Below are 21,779 nucleotides of genomic sequence, written 5' to 3'. Positions count from 1 at the left end.
AATAGGGGAGGCGGCGGGCCTATCAGGATCTCCGGGTCAATCTGTTTCTCAGGTCAGGACCTGCATGGCCTGATTCAGTCTCATGCGCACGTAGGCGGGGCTCCCAGGTAAAATCCAGGTGGCAAGCGGGACGCGGGCGTTCTCGCAGAGCCAGCAGCTCCGCGGCAGCAGGCAGAGGGCGCACTTTTGCTTTTCAGCCAGCCCCAGCCGCCTCCAGACGCTCTGGTCCGAGTAACTTTGCCCCTAGGCGCTCGGCGGGTTCCTGCCTGCGCCCGGGGCTTAAAGCGCCGGGCACCCTCCGCGCGGCAGCAAAAACACCGAGCGGCTGGGCATCCGTCACCGCATGGCCTGCACCCGCCCGGGCGATCAGAGCATGTTCGGGGCGCTCCGGAAGCCGGCTTTTGGCGGCCTGGCCAGAAGATACTCGCGCACAAAGAACTCACTGTCCCCGGAGGGCGGAGACTGAGTTCCGCGGACCCGGGGATGAGATTTTATAATCTGATTTTCAATCTGAAGCGGAATGAGAAAGTAGTGAGTTGTTGAAGAGGGAGGACATTCTTTTCCATGGACCCCTGAGCCTGGTCCTAACGGTGAAGGATACTTTGTGGTTAAGACACCCTGAAGGTGGGTGTGGTGGCAGCAAGGAGCGCTGATCACCTCTCTGTGGCCGTAACAGTCACTACTGGTAAAGTTCTTGGTGATAAATTTCTCAGGGCACACTTTTGGAATTTAATCAGTAGTGCGTTAGCACATGTGGGCGGTATGCAGTCATCTCCTCTGTGACCACCCCAGTTCATGGCGAAGGTTTTTCACAACTGTTTGTTTGTACAGTGCTGCCACTTGTTTCCCTCCTCCTTCCTCACCTATTATTCTCATTTCATCATGTTGGTTTGGATTATGTGGATTTTCACCCTTTGCTTTGACTAGAACAGCAGGACATGGTTTGAAAATGAAGGGGGAGGGTGTCCACACTCAGGGCTTCCAGTTTAATAACATCACTCCAAATTTGAAGCTTTATTTGCTGAACTGGTTTTGATTCCATCCAACCTCCACATGCATTCGCCCAGGCATTCAAAAGGGGAAGTACCTTTTGACTTGCACTCTTAAAACTTTCCTGCACAAAATATTTACTTCTGGGTAAAATATCAGAAGCATGTAAACTTGGAAGGAGAAATAAACAAACGCAACTCTCCCCCTTTTTTAAGTGTGCAGAGTTTTTAGGGATTTAATAAAAGCTGATTAGCCAGATGTTTTAAATGATAAATGTCTGTCTTTAAAGCAAATGATTTATACATTACATTGGCTTTAGAATTATTGCGCTTCTCTACCTCTTCATCTTTCTAATTAAATTTTATTTTCTTTTCACTTGCATAGACTTTTTTCTTCTTTGTAATCGACCACCCTTTTTTATTTCAAATAAAGTTAGTAGAAGGAAAACTAAAACTTGCTGACCCTCAGACTTTTCCTGAAGAAAACCTCCTGCCAAGTTCCAGGAACTACCTGATACCAGGCAGCTGGTAACAGACCTACAAAGTGAAATCAAGAGGCGCATAGGCATTCCCACCCCCAATATAAGAAGGAATGTCTTCCTAGATTGACGGGATTTGTGGCTTGGAAGGTTTTGAATTTTATTAATATACTAACATTTTTATTTATATAGTCATTAAAGAAGAATTAGTGAAGGTTTCAAACTTTTTGTAAAGTAAATTTCTAATTCTGCTTTTCAGTGTACTTGGAAGAATAATAAAATGAACGTTTCACACCACCAGTCAAACCTTTATTTGAAAAATCTGTGGAAAGCTACTTGCACACTTGGTAAAAGCCCTTTATTGACCCTCCCTAGTGATAAAATCCAGATCTTTGAAAACAGAAACAAGGAGGGGACACCTGAATTTGTTCTTCTAAATCATTTTTCAAACAAGAATGAAAAGAACAAGGTTTATAAAATATTTTAAAGGAAAAATGTGTATGTTAAAAAAAAAAAAACATAGATGAGGATCTTGACAGAAATTTACTTGTAAAACTTAGTGTTCTTCCAAAAAACACATATTTCCCCTTACATTTAGTGTTTAGGCCAAACAAAAGCATTGGAAAATGACTCAAATCAAAGGTAGCCCACATCAGAGATTTCTTAGTAAGTAAATGTCTGTAAGAACTTATTGAGTTTTGATGATTTGTGGAAAGTTTTATTAATATTTTCTTGAAGATTTTATGACTTGGAAAATGTAACTCTCAGGAACACTTCTTGCTGTTTCCATTTGCATTGAAGTTAGTAAATCAAATATACTGTGGAAATATGTTTCGCCTTTAAAAATCCTTTGCATATGTAACTGATTATTTTATATTTAAAAATTGTGTATATTTTATTTCAGAAGAATGTCAAAGTTTCTGCAATAATTTTACCATGTAGAACAATTATAAATAAAATTATTGTGAAAAAGCATTAAAAGTGATTGGACCATTAAAGAACGCACAGAAATTTGAAATTCCAATATGATTAATATATAAACAAGATAAAGAATTTTACTAAATACATTTAAAAATGAATTTATTAAGAATCCATTCAGGTAAAACTACTTAATCATGTATATGAACAAGGAGCAACCATAATTAAATTTAAGTAATAAAAAACTTTATGTGAAACTTTCTAAGCCTAGTAAACATTAAAATGTAACTTTAGTTATAATTATATACAATATTTTGTTTTTAATTTACATATATATTTGTATTAATGTGTTTTTCATTGTCACTCTCAATTTCTAGTGTTTCATTGAAAAGACAACTTTATATAAAATACAACCATGACCTAACACGTGGCAATGGTTTTTTATTATATGTAGTTTCCCTTTTATAGTTCCAGTCATTTCTGAGTTATAAATATATCCAACTGATTCTTTACCTTAAAGGGGGCAGAAAAATCGTATCAATCACAATACCAATAGTTAAAAAAAAAACTGAGGATGCTGACAGTTACAGTAAAACTGTTTTGTATTTGTAAATCTGCTTTTATTGCCAGAACATTTGATATTTAAAAGGATTTTTAATTGCTCATTTATGACAAGAACTGAAATGATGGGAAGTGTGAAAGCTAAGAATGAGGAAATGGGGTTTCAAAGTGAATTTGTTCTCCACTTGAATTTAGTATTATCAATATTATTTTTTAGGAAGATATAGATTCAGAATAAATGAATTTCATGATAGATTTTGAGAGGTTACAAGAAGTTTCTTCTCAGCACAATCAAAATATTATCCTAGCAATTCAGATTGTCAGTAAAAGCTTAAACAAATTTGCTGATAATCCTGTTAATGACCTAGGTCAAGTGTTAACTGTTGTGGGTTATAAAATAGTGAAATTAAGGTTTCTTCTACCTTCAGGCAAATAGCGCAGTTATAACTGTTGGTGGGGGGAATGTAGTGGTAAGCTATTAGGAGAACTATTAAATTACAAAAATGTATAATGCATTCAATTATTTAGTCTAGCATGAAGAAATGCTATTAAAAGCAATTGTAAGCCCTCTTCACCAAAAGCACTATAAAGATGATATGATAGCTTACTTCTCTATTAATGTTTCAATCACAGTATATCCTTATTTGAGGATAAGTGTTTATATATTTGAAAAGTGGTGCCAATTCATAGTAAGTTTAAAATAGGGGAAAATCCATTATTTAAATATTTGTCTTCATCATTTGACTTCTACTCAAAAGAAAGCATATAGAATTCATCTGAAAGTTTTACTTTTAAGCTTTACACACTCACATAGTTTCCTTTAGTACTTAGATTTATGTTCAAGGAAATGCATTTCATAGAAACACTGTCTCAGCCACTCAAAGAAAAAAGAAAAAAAAGAAGAAATGAAAAAGTCTTCCCAAATAAGTAGTTTATAAATATGTAGATTTAATTTCATTAAGATTCATTTTGAAAACTCTGATTTTCAGTGTGAGGAGTTCTGTGAGTGAATCTTAACCCAATTTTATGAACAACTTCTGGATGGAAAAATGATTTAGTGCAGGCTACACTGATGAATAAACAGTACATTCTGCTTCAGACTGCTTCAAAAGTATTAATGTATTTAAAGAGAGTGATTTATCCAATTCTAAAAGAGATTGTACTAATAAGAGTGGATAACTTCACTTTATATTAAGTTTTAACCCCTTCCCAAAGTCATTTATTTATTTATTTTTACCATTGTAACAATCCATCTAGTGTGGAAACAGGGAGCAAACCAATGAAACTTTCCTAATTAAAAAAAATGCTGTAGCACTCAATTTTGCCATAAAAAGTAGTTTATTTTCCATTGCAAGACTTTTTCTTATGTTGTGAATGAGGCTTGATCAAGTTTTAATAAAGTTTTGATTAGATTTTTATAAAGTTCTGTTCAAGAATATAGGTCAATTCTTGTTTCAGCTGATCATTGAAATTATGAATATCTATTATCACTGAGATGACCAGTGATAGAAAGTATCATCTAGGATCATTTTCCTGAAGGCATACTGAAAGTCATCTGTAATTAGATTACTGAACAGAAAATTCAGATTAAACTTGTTCTGTTTTTTTTTTTTTTTTTAATCATGGACTCATGGCTTTTTAATATTGATATTTAATTATCAAATCTCAAATTTTAAAACAACCTCACAAGGCCAAGTTTGCTTGGTTTTTCACTTTTATTTCTATTATACCTAACTTCATAATATATTACAGAATTTATTCTAGTAAATATGTCCTAGTAAATTTCTAGTACATTTTCCATAGTATTGAAATATAATTTTGAGCACAATGTTTCAAAGGCAACATAGTATTTTACATATAGGTTTTTAAAAAATGTATCAGAAAGCTGCATTAGTATCATACATTTTATCACTTACCCCATAAATGAATTTTCAGAAGCACTGCTGTCTATTCAAATTACTTTATTAGAAGATTTGCATTGAAATCTTGGCACAAACTTGGAATCTTTGCTTCTCATACTATTCAGCTGGACTACTAAGAGCCAAGATATTGGGTTAATATATAAAACCCCACTCAAATATTACCTAAGTTAAATCATTCATTTTAAGTTTTGTCTTAAAGCTTCCCTTCATCAACTCAGAAGAGAAAGGAACCATTATTCATAGGATACAACTAGAAAGAACAATCCCATTAACCATAGGCAGATAAACTTTCATCTAAGCAAAGTAAATGTAATTCTGTATGTTTCTGAGTGTATTTACTTTCCTATGTAGATATTGTTAATGTGTACCTGTCTCTATAATTATATACATTATATACCCAAACATGTACAAGATGTGGCTTAAAAGCAATTACCACATGATTATTCCTGCTTCATTAAATTAATATTCATTAATTTTACATAGGTGTGAATAAGATTAAAGGGTCATTTTATCTTTTGCAATTTATGTAAAGGTTATATTTTTCATGAAAAATGATTCTCAACTATATTTATGTACATTATTAATTAATATCCATTACTTAAAGAGTTTATATACATTTCATTTGAAAAAATAGAATGTATGATAAGGTATAAAAATACTAATTTTTAGTTATTGTCAATATGTGAAGATCCTAAAGAAATAAAAAAAAAATTCTAAAAAACACTGTTTAACTTATTGTATATGCTATTCATTATATAAGTGACTATCCCTGGCTTTCATTCATGAAGAATGATTAACAATTACTTTCAAATAAACATTTTAATTTGGTTTGTTAGAAAAATAGTCTTCTATAGGCAAGATTATTTTCTTAATCCTCACATTTTAGAATATTCAATTTCCCTATTAAAGACAGAAAAACGTAATAAAATCTGCCAAATTGATAAAAAGCAGTCTAAAGAAAGAAAGAAATCAAACTGCTCTGTTAGCAGTGAAAGTAGGTCACCAAACAGGAGAGGTAGTTTTTATATTTAATGAAAAAGTTTACACATATTTTGTTTTCACTTGTGTTTTTTAAATAATGTACCCAATATGCAACAGCACTGGCTGGGCAATCTGGACTTTTGATAAGTGATGTATGTCTAACGTGGTGTCTGCACAACACTGGCTCAGCATTGCTGTTTGCAAAATAAATTGTTAAATGTTATTGTTGTACATTCAAAATCATTAAGAGGAAATCAAAGTCATAAGTATTGCTGTAAAGTAATCAATTATTCAGAGAAGTCTGTCTTAAGAGTTAGTAATTGTATTCACAAATCATTAGGTCTAGATCGCAAAAAGCATACAGGAAAAAGGCAAGATATCTATCAAGCACATAATCCTATAAGAACAATTTTGTCCTTAATATTAGGTTTGCACTTTAATCCATTGAAAAAGAATGAATGCCCACTACAAGGAAAATAAAGAATCCAACATAAAATACTATTTGTTGCATATGATCATTCTTTCTTCATTTGCTATTCAGTTATTTACTACGTCTAACCAGAAGCTATTCATTAATCATTAAATACATTTTTCTATTTGTATACAAGCTCTTAAACAAAAAGAACCCAACCTAAGCTTATTGTAAATTCCTGCAAATATTACTTATGTTAATGTGGCATATGCTGCTCATTAGAACCTGTACCATAGAGCAAACCATTGCCTGGCGGGGTACACATCACTTCGATACAGCAGTTGTAAAACACACACACACACACACACACACACACACACACACACACACACATCCCTCTGCTTCAACAAACTGATTTTCCTTTAGTCCATTCATAAATGCCAGTTCCTAAGTAGGAACAACCTGTCATGCCTTTAAACATACTACACAATCTAGGGAGAAGAATTGAGCTTTCTTTTAAACTTCTCAGAGTACCACATGGTCATAATTAGAAAATAAAATACTGCCTTGGTTATTTGGTAATTAACATACTGGGTTGTAAAACTGGAGGATTTTCTTTTCTTTCTTTCTGCTTCAAATTAGCAAACAAGGTAATTGCCTGAATTGGTATCGGATTAAAAACACTTTCTGAAGGTTTAGAAAATCCAAAATAATCTCCCAAAGTGTTTTCAAAGACTGCCGAAAATAAAAGCACATCTTCCGCTTACTCTCAGAGCAAACTGCTTTATTCCAAGGCACCTTAATGACGTGCAAAGGCTTCGGTGAGAACGTGCTCTGGAGAGCGAGCCCGCCGGCCAGGGCTACGCACTTAGCCTACCTGGCTTACCTTCATTGGAAGGCTGGAGAATCAGTTCCCCCAAGCAGTTGAGAACAGAGCAGCTGAGAAGGAGGAGGATGGAGAGGTGACAATCCATGTTGCTGGTGCAGAGGGCAGTGAGAGGAGCATATCTCCATGAAGCATGCCACTGATGTGAGGGGGAGCGCTCTGATTGCTGGAGAAGTTACCATGCTCCGCTCGCAGGCTGATGTCAAGTTTGACACTGGAGATAAGGAGGAGTCTGGCTGCCTTTCCGCGAACCTCGCTCAGGGACTTCCCTGGGTCCTAGTGCCGTCGTCAACGGCGCTGAAGAAGAGCAGAAGAGCTGGGCTCCCAGACAGCGCTGAGGCACAGATCTGCTGAGGGAGTGGTGGGTGGAGGTGGGAGTGGGGGACTTCGCCACTAGGGATTGCTCCAGAAGTTGTGATGGATCAGTGGTGGAGAGTCGTGATGAGGGGAGAAAAGCAGCTCCTATTTATTTTTTACGAAAAGCAGCTATTTTATTGTTTGCTATACATGCTCTGTAGCTTAATTTTCCGAAGAAGCCAGAAACCCTGACAGGAGTGTCATATGGCAGTGTAAGTGCATAAGAAACTGAGGTGCCAGAGAAATGTTTCTTGAGGAAAAAAAAAAGAGGCGAGAGGGAGACTTTCATTTTAAAACAATAACGATGATAATATAATTAAAAGGACAATTTGGGCATTCCTTTACTATATTCAACGTGATCATAACTCTCTTTGTGGCTCAGAATGACCCTAAGAGAGAGCCTAGATCAGAGTCTTTTCAGTTCTACACCAAATGGTATCAGGACTTTCAAACAGATTAGGAACAGTGGTTTCAGGGCACATAGGGTGCAATAAGTTTTCAAAATTGGAAAGTAACCTTCCTCAGCCTAAGTAGGTGACAACCCTAGCCCTAGCAGGGGTTTCTGGTCAGCACTCAGCCCTTTTTTGTGCTGTAATCATAACATCAATAAAACCCAAAGCTCTTGAAAATGCCCCCCTGCCTCACCACCGTAGCAATAGGCTCTCTGGGTTGTGAGATAAAGGGTAAATTATTCACAGCTCCCATTCAACTTTTTAGCAACTAATAATCTGTTAGTATCAAAGTAATATTCTTCTTTAACATTCCAAGTTCAATGGTTAAATAATACAGTCCCTGCACTTTCTCATTTATTTTATACCATTGTCATAAACAATCCCTTTCTTTCATTCTCCTCGTTGAACAATATAACTGCAATGTATTTCAGCCAAATAATTTGCAATTTATATTTTAAGAACTGTTCTCACTTAACTTCAACATATCCCCCAGAAAGTGATTACTCACATATCTTCCTACCCATCTATCTTCTTATTCTGAGAAAACAAGGCTATTATGTTCCTTGAGCAACTCAAGAAAAGTGTGTTGACAACTTTAAGATTGGTGAGGAATTTTAAAACTCTATAAAGTGGAATCTAAATAAGAATTAGTCTAGGTCCTGATAATAAGACATTTATTTCAGAAAATTACGCTTTTAATGAGAAAACACAATTTTCACTTGAATCTAATTTAATATCTTCTACTACAGTTTGTTGACTGAATTGGTGGAGTGGGGATGGAAGAGAAAGCCACAGGGAAGAGAGAGACCCTGCTTGCTTTACTGTGTGTGACTTATTTGTGTCTCTAATTTCTTCCCACATTATGTCACTAGAGACTATAGAACCCCCAAGTGCCAAATCTGGCAGATTTGAAAATAATAAGCAACACTGAGCCAAGAACATAGATAGTGGTGACTGCAGTAATGTTTAAGTCCCAACAAGATAATGACATTGTTCTAGGGTTAGATATGATTTTCCTGAAATGGGAAAGAAGCTAAAATCTTATTTGGAATTGAAAGTTTTTAAATATTTTGAAAAAAAAAAAAAAAAAAAAAAACATTCCCATGTGCTGTCATTGGTCCCTCTCCCGCTACTTCTCTTTTCATGCTTAAAACTGCGTATGACTGTGGAAAGAGATATCCATATTTGAAGAAAGCTCAAAATCAGTCAAAAGCAATACCTGGCCTGGGAATATAATTTGAATTATATCAGATCTCCCAATTGCATACTGACTATTTATTCCAAGAGGCATCAGTCAATGAGTAAGAGTTCCCATATTATCAGCATCATTCTTGATAGATGTTAAAAAGTGATGCTGACTGAGGAAAATAATTAATTTAGCCATGGTAAGAGTGAGAAGGATAGAGGTGAGGGTTCCAGGTTCTTTTCATAAAAGTGGTTGTCGAAATGCAACTTGAAGGATAAGTAAATGTTTACTAGTTAGAGAATGATTCAGAAGGTGCTGCAGGCAGGCAGATGGAACATTCAAAACCAAAATAGTGTCCAGCTAATAAAAAGAAAGAAACATCTGACATATATGAAGCATAGAGTAATTTGTGGCACAAAAAGGGCCAGGATCAGAGGAGGTGGAGGGAGTGCAAGGAAATGCGCTTTCAAGGGCAGATTGAAGAGTAAAGGTATTTTTATACCATATGTCATTACTTTTACAATATATTCTGGACTAAAGAGGAACTTGCCAAGATGGATCATATCTGAGTCTTAGGAGAACATTTTATAGATAGCATAGAAGAGAGTGTCTCTATCCATGGTGCATAGACTATAGACTGTTGAAGTACCTTGAATGCTCATTAAAAGGTGATGCCTCTTCCCCTCCCATGCTTGCTGAATCTCTGATTCTCTGGGGTTTGAATCCCTGAATCTACAACCAAACCAGCTTCTCAGATGACTTTTGTGATTCTTGACTTTTGAGAACCTTTGCTGAATGGGAAGGAGGGAAAAGCAGAGTTTGTCTTGAAACTGTTTTTAAATTGAACTAATACTGATGAGGAACTGAACTAAGATTGCTCAGATAAAGGAAGATACAAGAGGAAATGAGAGGACTTCCTTTAGGTGAAACAAGCAGTATTTTCCCCAAAAGACTGGATTTAGGACATACTCAAGAGTTAAAGGCTAGTTCCCTGAAAGAGATGGAAATTGAGAGTAAATCTAGAAAGTGGTGTTTTAAAGAAAAGTGTTCTTAGAATAGACAGTAAAAATGAAAACAAGCTGTTGGGGGACTGTGATATATACCTCTGTTATTAAAGCATAGATGTTGAAGTGATGCAGGTAGAGATGTAGAAGTGGGTAAAGGGCTAGGAAGGAACAGGTTATGAAGTTCTAGTAGCTCTTCTAACTTGGGCTACTTGGGCTTGGGCTGCTGAGTGGTGTGGACCAAGAGACACGTCATTTACTTTGCATTTCAGAAAGATTATTTTGACACATTTAAGAAAAAAAAAGGGGGGGGGAATGGGAATCAAAAAAGCACCAATTAGGAGTCAAGAGACAAAAGAGCAACTCTTCGCATTAGAACAATCAATATCACGAGCAGTGAATAGTGGGGCTCATGAATCAGACTAACTTAGGTGACTACCCTGGCTCTGTCACCTTTTGTAAAATTAACACAATGACTGATCTTATTAAGATGTGGCAAGGATCATATGAGATTTGGGATGGTACAGATAAATTGTTAGCTTACTGTATGAAACAATAAAAGCATTCAGCACATTTAAAAAAAATCATGATCCAAAGGAAGGGTTTAGACTGTGCAATCCTAAGAAGTGACGGCGGAACCATAAACTACACCACAGAAGTGGGGGAACTGGCAGCTCTTCAGAAAGAACTGACTGTGAGATATGGGGTAGATGGAAGAAGACTTTCAATCTCTGGTGTGAAAATTAGTTGGCCCGGGACAAAACCCTATCACACCAATATTCAAAAGGCAGGCAGAAATGGAACATTCATTGTAAACAGTGATGTGTGAAAAAAATCCAGTAAGATGTTGACTGAAAAGTGACGATCTGAGGACTTTCTGACAAGGCCACCTCTGAATCTTCTGCCCTCCCCTCTATCCTTCCTCATCCTACTATGGTCAAACTAATTGCTCTCCTCTGTCTCTTGGCACCATTCTTCACTTTTATCCAGAATGGTGCTCAGATTGTCAAAACTTTTTTACTTTTTACTTTTTGTCTGATATATTTTGATCTAGAGAGTCTATGATTGAAAGACCCTGCATTGTAGCCTTTATATTTACAGACTATATAATGCTTTCTAGTCATTTGATCCTTTGTAGCTTTCTTCAGACATGATTGCCCCTTCCTCAGTGAAGGGTTTCTTTTTTCCCCATTTTTCTTTTTTAACATTATCTTTTATTATTTCACCTATTTTCATTGTTATATGCATATGCAATATTTGTACTTGGTTATGGTATTGAGTTCAGCAAACATACAAAACATGCAATAGTCAAATCATGGTGATTAACATTTCCATTTCCCCAAATATTACATTTCCTACTACTCCTTTACTTTCTTAGCCTCTAGCAACCTTTATGCTACTTCCTATTTCTATGTGATCAGCTTTCATAGCTTCCACAAATGAATGAGAACATGTGGTATTTGTCTTTCTGTGCCTGGTTTATTTCACTTAGCATAATGTCCTCTAGTTCCATCCATGTTACTACAAATAACAGGATTTCATTTTTTCTTTTTGGTATCTGAATAATATTCCATTTTTTATATATACCACAATAATCCATTGATGGACATCTGGACTGATTTCACATCTTTGCTACTGCAAATGGTTCTGCAATAGACATGGGCATGCAGATATCTTTCTGATATACTATATCTACCCTGAAGCAGCATTGCTGAATGAAGATTTGATGATGTTGGTGTCAGAAATGTGGGTAGATAAATGATGTTGCAAATTTGATTTCAAAAAAGGAGTAAAGGAAAACTGAAGAAGTGAAAACAGTAAATGTATTACTCATCTAAGAAGATAAATTCACAGAAGACAGTCTTAAAGAGGAAAAGCAGGATACAATGGGAGCTTTATAAAAAGGAAGAGTCTTATACATTTTTGTCAAGTGCTTAGTTCACTAGTGATGCAATTAATTGACAAGAAGTACATGTATCAAATCTGAGATGTTAAGGAAAATTTGGTTTAGGACATGTGGAGGTACAAATGCAGATAAACAAGATTGATGAATAATATAAAATAAGTAGCCCAGAGGGGAAATCAGAGAATCAACTTCAAGTTAGGAAATCATTGGTAAATCCACAGTAGCTTAATCCATGTGAATAAATGAAACTTTGTAGATAGATCATGAATAGTGAGGCATAAAGAGGACTTAGAATCCAATTCCAATTAAATAAAATACTCAGGAGATAGCTGAATTTGTCCCAGTAAATTGGAGTATATATTGTAAAAGAAGGGTAACTAGATAGTGAGTCAGAAAGGACAATGGAGATGCAACTTCAGGAAAGGGACAATCAACCTAAATCAGGTAAAGTTTGATGGTGATTAAAAATGAAATGGTCTTTTTAGTCTTTTCCCATAAAATTGGGTATAGAGGTGCAAAATATTTCAGAGTCTACCATTTCATACAGAAAGAATAAAACATTAGAACTTCATTATGTTCACACAGTAAAAAGCAACAATAGGGAAAGGATCTCATGAATTTGCCATTATACAAATAAAACACTGAAACATTACTTATGCAACCCTTTCAGAAATCTTTGGTTACCTAAGTTTCTGAAGGTGATGAGAAGAACAACAGTGAAGAAACTTCTAGAAGCTCAGTGATCATTTTCAGGAAAATTACTGAATTTTGGATTTACAAGTAGTCTCAGTACCTTGCACAAATTAATTCACTGTATTTTAATTGATATCTACTGAATTAATATATCTTGAATCTAGACGTGCAAGTTTATGCAAAAACTTTAGTATGCCTGAACTAATTGAAAAATGCCAACTGTAAATTAGAAAGATTTCATCCAATTATTATAAGGCTGTCAAAAGAAAAGTGGAAAAAATAGATCATGATTGCAATTTGCTTGTTAGAATTAACAAATGTTGTTTAAAGTGCTCTCTTATAGTCACTCTTATAATTATCTCTGAAATATTTCTTCACTTTTTAAAACACACTTTACTACTACCATTATTTCTTAGTCTTACATTTCCCTTGCCAAAAGATAATCAAAACAATCCAGGAGTTCATCTGAAAATCTAACATAAATATCCCAAAGCTCTGAGCAAACTTTGAGCAAGAGCATATGGGACTTGGTGATGAGAGAGAGAAGGGGTGGGGGCTTTGTTAGACCTTACATAAATACATTTTTGATAAATAGACATATATACACACATATGAATTAATATGCATACATTTACACATACACTGACATATTAACCATTGTACAGCATTATTTTTTAAAATGTGGAGTATGATTTATTAATCTAGAGCAGGGTCTGGTATTCTGCATTTCTAAAATGCTCCTAGGTGATGTCTGTTGTATGTCTGATGACACTTTGCATGCAAAGTTTAAGAATGCACAGATTTTATTTGGATATTTAAATGCAAGTATTTAAAGTCAAATACAAAAATAGATGGATTCATCAATTGAAACTTTTCTCCCAGTAAACTTCAAGCTAGACCTACTGAAGGAAAGTAGTTAAATATTGTTGTATCCTAAATTCCTCTCTTCTTGAAGGTATGTAGTCAAGTCCACGCCATCCTTACTGTGAACTCATTGCACTTTCACCTAAGTCACTCTTGGAATTATTTTATTGTTTACTGTTCTGCATTGGTTTAACTGTTTCAAGCATAAGAATTGTCTACCTAGTATTTTAAGTTCTTGAATGGCAAAATAGATACTCAACATTTGTTAGAAGAATGACAACACAATTCAGCACAACAATGTGTACAAATGTACTTCATTTTGTTTCAGGTATGGTGAACTTGCCATAATGACAGTTTGATAATTCATCATCATGCTACATATGTATTAAGAGACTAAATTTCAACTATCCAAGGAGATTTACAAAGGCTTAACAAGCGTAAGCACACCATTGTAAAAACAAACTCATGACTTAATGCAAAATGAATTTGTGTTTATAAGAATTAGGAATTTTATTGAAGATGAAAAAAAATGCCCCTTTCTTTTTGTCAATTCATTTTAAACACAAACTACCATTTTCATTTTCTCAGTATATTGTCACATGGTTCAGTAAAACAAGCAATGGCAACAAGGCCATTTGACTGAAGGGAATTTTTTTCAGGATGTCATAACAAATGATATATTTATGGTCCAGGTAAAAACCTAGGTGCATTTAAACTATTTTTTCACATCAAGGAAAAGGTGGAAAAGGATTATTAAATGCTCTACAGTAGTACATCTTTAGAACACGTGGCTCCAATTTTGTCTCTAAAGTATCTCATAAGCCTGGACATAAAATAGCATTACTCAACACAGCAAATTAACTGATTAAGTGCTTGTCTAACCATACTGGTTAATTCAGCTGAGAACTGGAAAAATAATCCGTATTAAGTCATAGAGGTCTTATATTCAACAGTGTCAAATATTTGTGATTTTTCACGGATGCTCTGGTTTCTATGAGTGCCCAAATAACCTCACCTGCTTTTCTAATTTGCGTCCTAGACTATGCTGTGGGTCAGCGATCCCTATTATGTCACGTCAATACAGTGATTAAATAATGATAAATAACTTAATATGTGGCAGGTAGTCCACATCTTAATGTCAATCATCTTTACCCATGCAAGTATTTCTCAAGTTAAAGTGGAAGCTACTTCCACTTCAAACTCTAGTTTTTTGTAGATACATCTTTCCTTAAGTAAATAAAATCATATATTTTAGACAGATGACTGAAACTCAAAGATAACTCAATTTGAAACATAAATAAAGGTAAAAAGGATTACACTTAAAATAATTGCAAATATACTTTTGCAAGAAAAATAATTATACCTTTCAATTCTTCATTATGGCAATGAGAGGATTCAAACTGTGCATGCTGCTTTTATTCTAAATGTGTTGAATTTGAAATTTTTATTATTTAGTCTAGGGAGCTCAGATATTCAGTAATTAGTTTTTGAAATGTGTATGAGTAAATCTCCAAGTAAAAACTTGGACCATTTTCAAATTTTCAATTTCAATTAAAAAAATTTGTAAGTACAAGGGCTGGAATAAATTTACAAGAAAAGCTGACACACAGGAAGTCTATCTGTTGAAAGTACCATTACATCTAAACAAATGAAGGAGAAAGACATGTAAGTACTCACTTCATTTGATTCCATGAAAGAATTTTTATTGTCAAGCCCCCATTTAGGAAACTGCGATATACCACACCCTCCACTAGAGGGCTCTGAAGAGGCGGCAGCCAGGACTGCTGAAGTTCAGGTGTTTAAATCCATGCTTTGACACTGATCACTGACAAAGAGGCCTGCACAATTTTTGTTTTTGGTTCAGTCTAATTCATTTGATGATTGGTAGTAATTTTGAAAAGGTTATGGATTTGTATGCACATTTGTGGGGTTTATCTTATCATGTAACATTTTTTGCCCTTTTCTTACTTGGATACTATGATGAATTCACCATTGCCCTGAAGAATCACATTTGATTCCTAGTCCAGGGCAAATATACCTGATTCTATACTAAAAAGTGTAGAAATGGGTGGCACGTTTCTTCCTTTCCATTCGACTTTATAAGCAGTGTTTTTCATTAAATTTTCCCATTAAGAAATTTAATGAGAGTGACATGAATAAAAGATATACTCTATTACAGATATTTTCTGGAAAATGGTTTTAGTAAAATTGCCTGTAAATAGTAAGGAGATTTGATAACATTTACAATGAAATAAACAGCATCTCTAAAATGGATAGTCATTGCCTAAGAAGTCCCTTTAGTGTAGGAGCAGAGAGGACGAGGATCAACCTATAGCAACTACCGTAGACATACGGTGAAGAGCAACATGTATTAAAAAAATGGAATAATTGTCTTAGTAAGTCAGATATGTAAACTTCAAGAAGTGTTGAAAGAAAAATGGAAAGATCAAATATCCAAATCCTTTTTTCAAGCAATATACCAGACATTCCTATCTTGCATTCTCTCATCAGTAAAAGTGACTTATGCTAAAATGATTTTCAAAAGGGACATGGTTCACTCTTTGAATAGGTATAGAAAAATCCATATCAGGATGATCTCCTTTGATGGAAAACATGTCTAGCTAAGAAAACCTAATCTATTTTCTAACTCATCATAAAATCTTGCAATCATTTCTTTTCAATATCCTTCAGAGAGGATGTTTGCACATCTTCCATAATATTTAACAATATTTTTGTCAAACAATATTCTAAATCAGGATTACTCTTGGTGGATCAGTAGTTACCATTTATTATCTATAGAGTAATATGTCAAACTTAAGAAATATTATATTTATTATGGTGAGCCCAGTGAAATCCAGAATCCTGCACTGTTATACATGTAGTCCATCATTTCAAAGTAGCCTTACAAATCACCTGTGACCAAAGTCTGGGCCTGTCAAAAGATGACTTCATCCAAAACTCTGTGTAATTAAGCAAATAATATACAAGTGCCTGAAGTCCAGTGATTTTGGTATATTAATTTAACGTACTTAACAATGTTTATTTAAACTTATTATCACTCATAATAAATTGATTTTAGAGCTTAAGGGAAGCAGCAAAATTATAATTTCACAAAATAATTGAACTATTCTTCTTCTGCTAGATTACTCTCTCTCTCTCTTTTCAGTACTGAGGCACTTGACCATTGCGTGCTCCATTTTGTATTTTTTTAGAGACAGGGTCTCACTGAGATGGCTCTCACTAAGGTGCCTCACTTTTTGTTGAGGCTGGCTTTGAACTTACGATCCTCCTGCCTCAGCCTCCTGAGCCACTGGAATTACAGGCATATGCCTGGCCGCCTTTTAGTTTTTTGATACTTAAAATTCTTGAAAAGCAATATTGTATTTTATATATTTTTCCTCAAGTAGGAAGAAGGGCATTCTTATACTGTTAAGTTTCCAATAAGCCAAACTTCATTGTGTGTCCTACATCTGATGTTTGTACAAATAATAAACCTATTATGAATATCTTAAATGAATGCAGAAATAATCAATTATTGTATTCAGTCTAATTTCAATTTTTAGACTTCCTTAAAAAGACTACTTAAGTGATATAGGGAAAACCAAATAAGGGGAGTATAAAGGTTTTTTAGACTAGTGAAAATACTTTGCATGATATCATCATCGTGGATACTTATCATTATATATGTGCCCCAAACTAAAGATTGTAGGATACCAAGAGTGAACTCCAAAGTAAACTATAGACTCTAGGGGAGTGATGTGTCAATATAGACACATCAATTGTAACAAAGTGAGTTCTTCTGTTCAGGAATATTGATAATGTGGGAGGCTATCATGTGTCAGGGTAGGGAGTGCATGGAAATCTCTGTGCCTTCCACTTGATTTTACCATGAACCTAGAATTTTAAAAAGTCTATAAAAGCATTTAATGTTCACAATGTTTAATTTGTATTTTTAATTAATTATACAATTGTCTGTGTTGTCCCTTTAAGGGGCATCGATATTCACTGCACTATCAATCTTTAAAACATAAAATACCACAGTGTGGCATATAATGAATGTAACATCTGATTTGCAGAAAAAACCTGGTTGGTAGTCATAAGAATTAAAGTCCTTCTTTTTCCTAAGGACAAGAACATAAGAAGAAAAGAGTACCACACACATCCCTTTATGTTGCTGTACATGCTCATATGCCTGCTCCTAATCTATTATACAGTCCTTTATGTGTTCATTTTCCTCATCAATCTACAATTATTTGAATCCTCTTTTATATCCACTTGCATTTTCTGTCTTAGAGCAATAAGAGAAGAATTTAAAGAAAAAAATAGTGCAGTATTTGTGAGGTTAAAAGAGAAATCTAGCCCTTTCATCTTTGTTAATATAGTTATTCAAGAATTTAAGAAGCAACAGGGCCAGCATGGGTAAAGAAAAGCTGTCTAGTAGAACTAAAAACAGAATTCAGACTGTTTGATGGATAAGTTTCTGAATACTCTGGAGACATTTTCCAACTTGGAAAAAATGAGTCCTTATTCCCTTGGATGCTTCTATGCTTCATGGAACATTGAAGTCCTAGAATAAAGTCAGTGCATGATGTTTTAGTAAGTCCTACTACACTGAGGAGTATTTGAATAAATCTTAGCACTTGAAAATTTTAAAACAGACTTCATTAGGTTATGTTGCAAGAGAAAAATAGAAAAATTACAAAAAGAAAAGGAAAAAAAAAAAGGACTGGAAGATTCATAATATGCCCCAATTATCCTACAACCCAAAATAATAAGTTTTTAGAGAAATAGGGTCAATATAATTTTAAGTGACAAAATAATTCAATTCACTTGGTATAACCCTGCTTTCTATCACCTTACTCTGCATGTAGGAGCACTTAAAAACAATTCAGAAATCCCCATATTATCTCATTATTAGTACCTTTTCAGGAGGCCTTCATAAAAATGCAGTTTGTATCTTTACTTACTTCCTTACTAATTATCTGGAAAGTCACAACTTTGCATATTTTCAGAGGAAGGCCAATATTGTTGCAGAGATCTATGTTACACTTTACTAATGAATGACTTCCAGAAGAAGGCTGGACAGGATAATTAGACCATGATAGGCAGCAACTAGGACAAGAAGTGAGGGTGAGAGTCAGTGTTCAAGCTAAAGACATACAAAAGCATGAACTCTTCAAAGCTAATTAGGTAGCAGGCTACAATCACAGATCGATAGATGCGTTTGAATTGTGATTTATAAGGGTAATGTTTTCTAATGTCTTAATGGTCCTGTATTATTCTTTTAAGCAGAAAAGATGGCAAATGAGAGTAAAGTAGTAGAACAAAGTCTAGAACGTGTGGACAGTTTCTACCCCTTGAAAGTTATCACTTGCCAGACTCAGTGGCACACACCTGTAATCCCAGCAGTTCAGGAGGCTGAGACAGGAGGATCACAGGTTTAAAGTCAGCCTCAGCAATTTATTGAGCCCCAGGGAAACTTAGTGAGACACTGTCTCAAAAAAAAAAAAAAAATCAACTGCTTTAGTGACTTTGACTTAAACTCATTTTCCAAAAATAATAATATATAAGTTGTATTTTCCTTGATGGATTTTAAAATTTCAGAAATTCAATATTTCAAACTTAAAATTTAAAAAGTATTAAATGTGGAAATTAAAAGAATATGCTCTTTTTGTTAAATATATTTATTTATTTGAAATTACATTTCTAGTCTATATTTCTTACCACAATTTTTAAAACAGCTAACCTGAAACAAAAATACATAATATGCTACATGTTAATTTAGAACATTCAGAGATTGTATTGAACATTTCAAGGGGAGAATCAATCCTGTCCAACATACCCCTCCAAACATTTCTATTGAAAAATGGAATGCTAGGTTTTCCTCAGTAAAACAAGCCTGCAAAAATGTCAAAATAAATATTCTACTTTCCTATTTTTCTAAGAGGACATCAGAATGGTAATTTCAGTATTTGAGCTTAAGCTTTGCTTCTATTAGAGGGAGAAAATCTTAATATGAAAAAAAACATTAGAGCATGTATCATAGAATTAAATATCCAAACTAACTACTATGTATATCTAAAAACCCTATGATCTCTAAATAATATCATCTATTCCTTATTAATAGCAACATTTAATTTTAAACTCATGGAAATAAAAATTAACTGTGACATCATGAATAAAATTCAGTTTATTAGTTATAACTCATCAGCAGAGGTCTACTGTTTACAAAAGATATATAAAATAAAGTCATCCATCTTACCTGCAAGGGATGAAACCAGTGGAGGCATGAAACCATGGATAGAACCAAATCCTATATGTCCTATGTTATATATATATATATATATATATATATATATATACACATATATATGATATATATAAATGTTTTATAAATATTATATTATAAATCACAGAATATATATGTGTATATATATATATTTGACCTCTAATAAAGTTTAATTTATAAATCAGGAACAGTAAGAGTTTAGCAATAATACATAAATGTAATATAGAACAAGTCTAACAATATACTGTACTGTGACTGTTGATCTGGTAACTGAGATGACCTGACTAATGGAGGTGGATGTACTGTGGCCTACAAAATGTGAATAGACTGGACAAAGAATGATAGATACTCTGGGTAGAATGAGATGGAGCAGAATGGCACAAGATTTTATTACCTTCCTCAGAATGGTGGATAGTTTAAAACTTATCAATTATTTACTTCCTGAAATTTCCATCTAATAATTTTGGACCACACTGGTCCATGGATAACTGAAATCACAGAAAGTAAAACTGCAAGTAAGAGGTAAGGACTGTGCATTGCTAGTTGTTGCATTTTATTATTATTTGTTGTTTAAGTTGTTATTCTACCAAATTAAAAGTTAAATTTTATTATAGGTTTGTATTTACTGGGAAAAAAAAAGTGTAGATTTTGTCATTTTGTGTACTTTGAGACTGTTTCCACTTAGGGTCCTTGAATGTATTCCCATTCAAGGTAAGGGCTACTGTATTAAGAAAAGATTGACTTTTTTTTTTGGTACCTTGAATTGAACCCATGGTACTGAACCACGGAACCACATCCCCAACCTTTTTTATTTTATTTTTGAGAGAGAGTCTTGCTAAGTTGTAACATAAAATTATAATAATTTGATGATTTTCTACTTATAATCCAGAAGTAGAAATGTGCAAGTAATGGATTAAGTAAAAATATACTCTCTCCTAGAATTTTGAGTAAAAGGAAATTATATGCTTATTTAAAATTAATATGGTAATATTCCATGGATGAAAGAAAATTATTAGTGGACTCAAAGTCCACTAACTTAAATGTTAATCTCCTTCAGAAATGCCCTCACAAAAACACCCAAACTAATGTTTGGCCAAATGTCTGGGCACTCTGTGGCCCAGCCAAGTTGATGCATAAAATCAACTATTAAAAATACCATTAATTATAATGTTAGCTGGAGCTATTTAAAAAAATGCCTTCCATCTGACCCAGGAAGTTCCCTTCTGATCAGGCTTGATCATGAGCAAAGCTTGAATACTATCAAATGCTTTTGCTGCTTCTTCTGAAAGAATCCTATGATTTTTATCCTTCAATCTAATATAATGAATTACAATGGTTGATTTAGAACTGTTAAACAAATTGACATTCCTTGGATGAACCCTTTACATTTATGCTATTTTTGACATATTTTGTATTCAGTTTACTAATATTTTGTAGTGGTTTCCACATATATATGTATATATTAATGATCTTAATTCACAATTTTCTTTTTTTGTTGTGATCTTTGTGTTGAGGATTTGGCATTCAGATTATCTGAGCCTACTAAAATGATTTGCTAAGTGTTCACTTTTCCTTTCTGATAGCATTTATATCCAATTCCTTGAGCGTTTAATGGAAGTCATCAATGAAATTATCTGGGCCCAGGGTTTTCTTTATGGGAAAATTTTGCAGAAGAAATTAAATTTCTATGATTTACTTAGGTTTTGTTTAGTTTGTTTCAACATTGTTTTACAATGTCCAGTACAATTGTCCTTTCTGTCTCTTGTAATTATTTTATTAAATATTTCATTATATAAAATTTTGCACCAAAATTTTTGTCATATTTCTTCAAGAAATTTATCCATTTCACATAAGTTCTTGATTTTCTTGGCCCATCTGTT

General features: G+C 34.0%; 1 protein-coding gene across 2 annotated transcripts in view; it reads right to left on the bottom strand.

The window, feature by feature from the left end:
• Nucleotides 1–7,341, bottom strand: part of EPHA3 (EPH receptor A3) — a 340,031-nt gene extending 332,690 nt beyond the window's left edge. For both annotated transcript variants that reach the window (XM_079155919.1, XM_079155920.1), the window contains exon 1: nt 7,149–7,341. In XM_079155919.1, coding sequence (XP_079012045.1) covers nt 7,149–7,236 — 88 coding nt within the window. In that variant the 5' untranslated portion in view covers nt 7,237–7,341. The remainder of the gene's footprint in view (nt 1–7,148) is intronic.
• Between the last annotated feature and the right edge of the window lie 14,438 nt (nt 7,342–21,779).

This window comes from Sciurus vulgaris (genome assembly GCF_902686455.1).
Source record: "Sciurus vulgaris genome assembly, chromosome: 10".
In the NCBI taxonomy this organism is placed as follows: Eukaryota; Metazoa; Chordata; class Mammalia; order Rodentia; family Sciuridae; genus Sciurus; species Sciurus vulgaris.
Note: the sequence above shows the minus strand (reverse complement) of the source record. Positions and strands in the feature narration are given on the sequence as shown.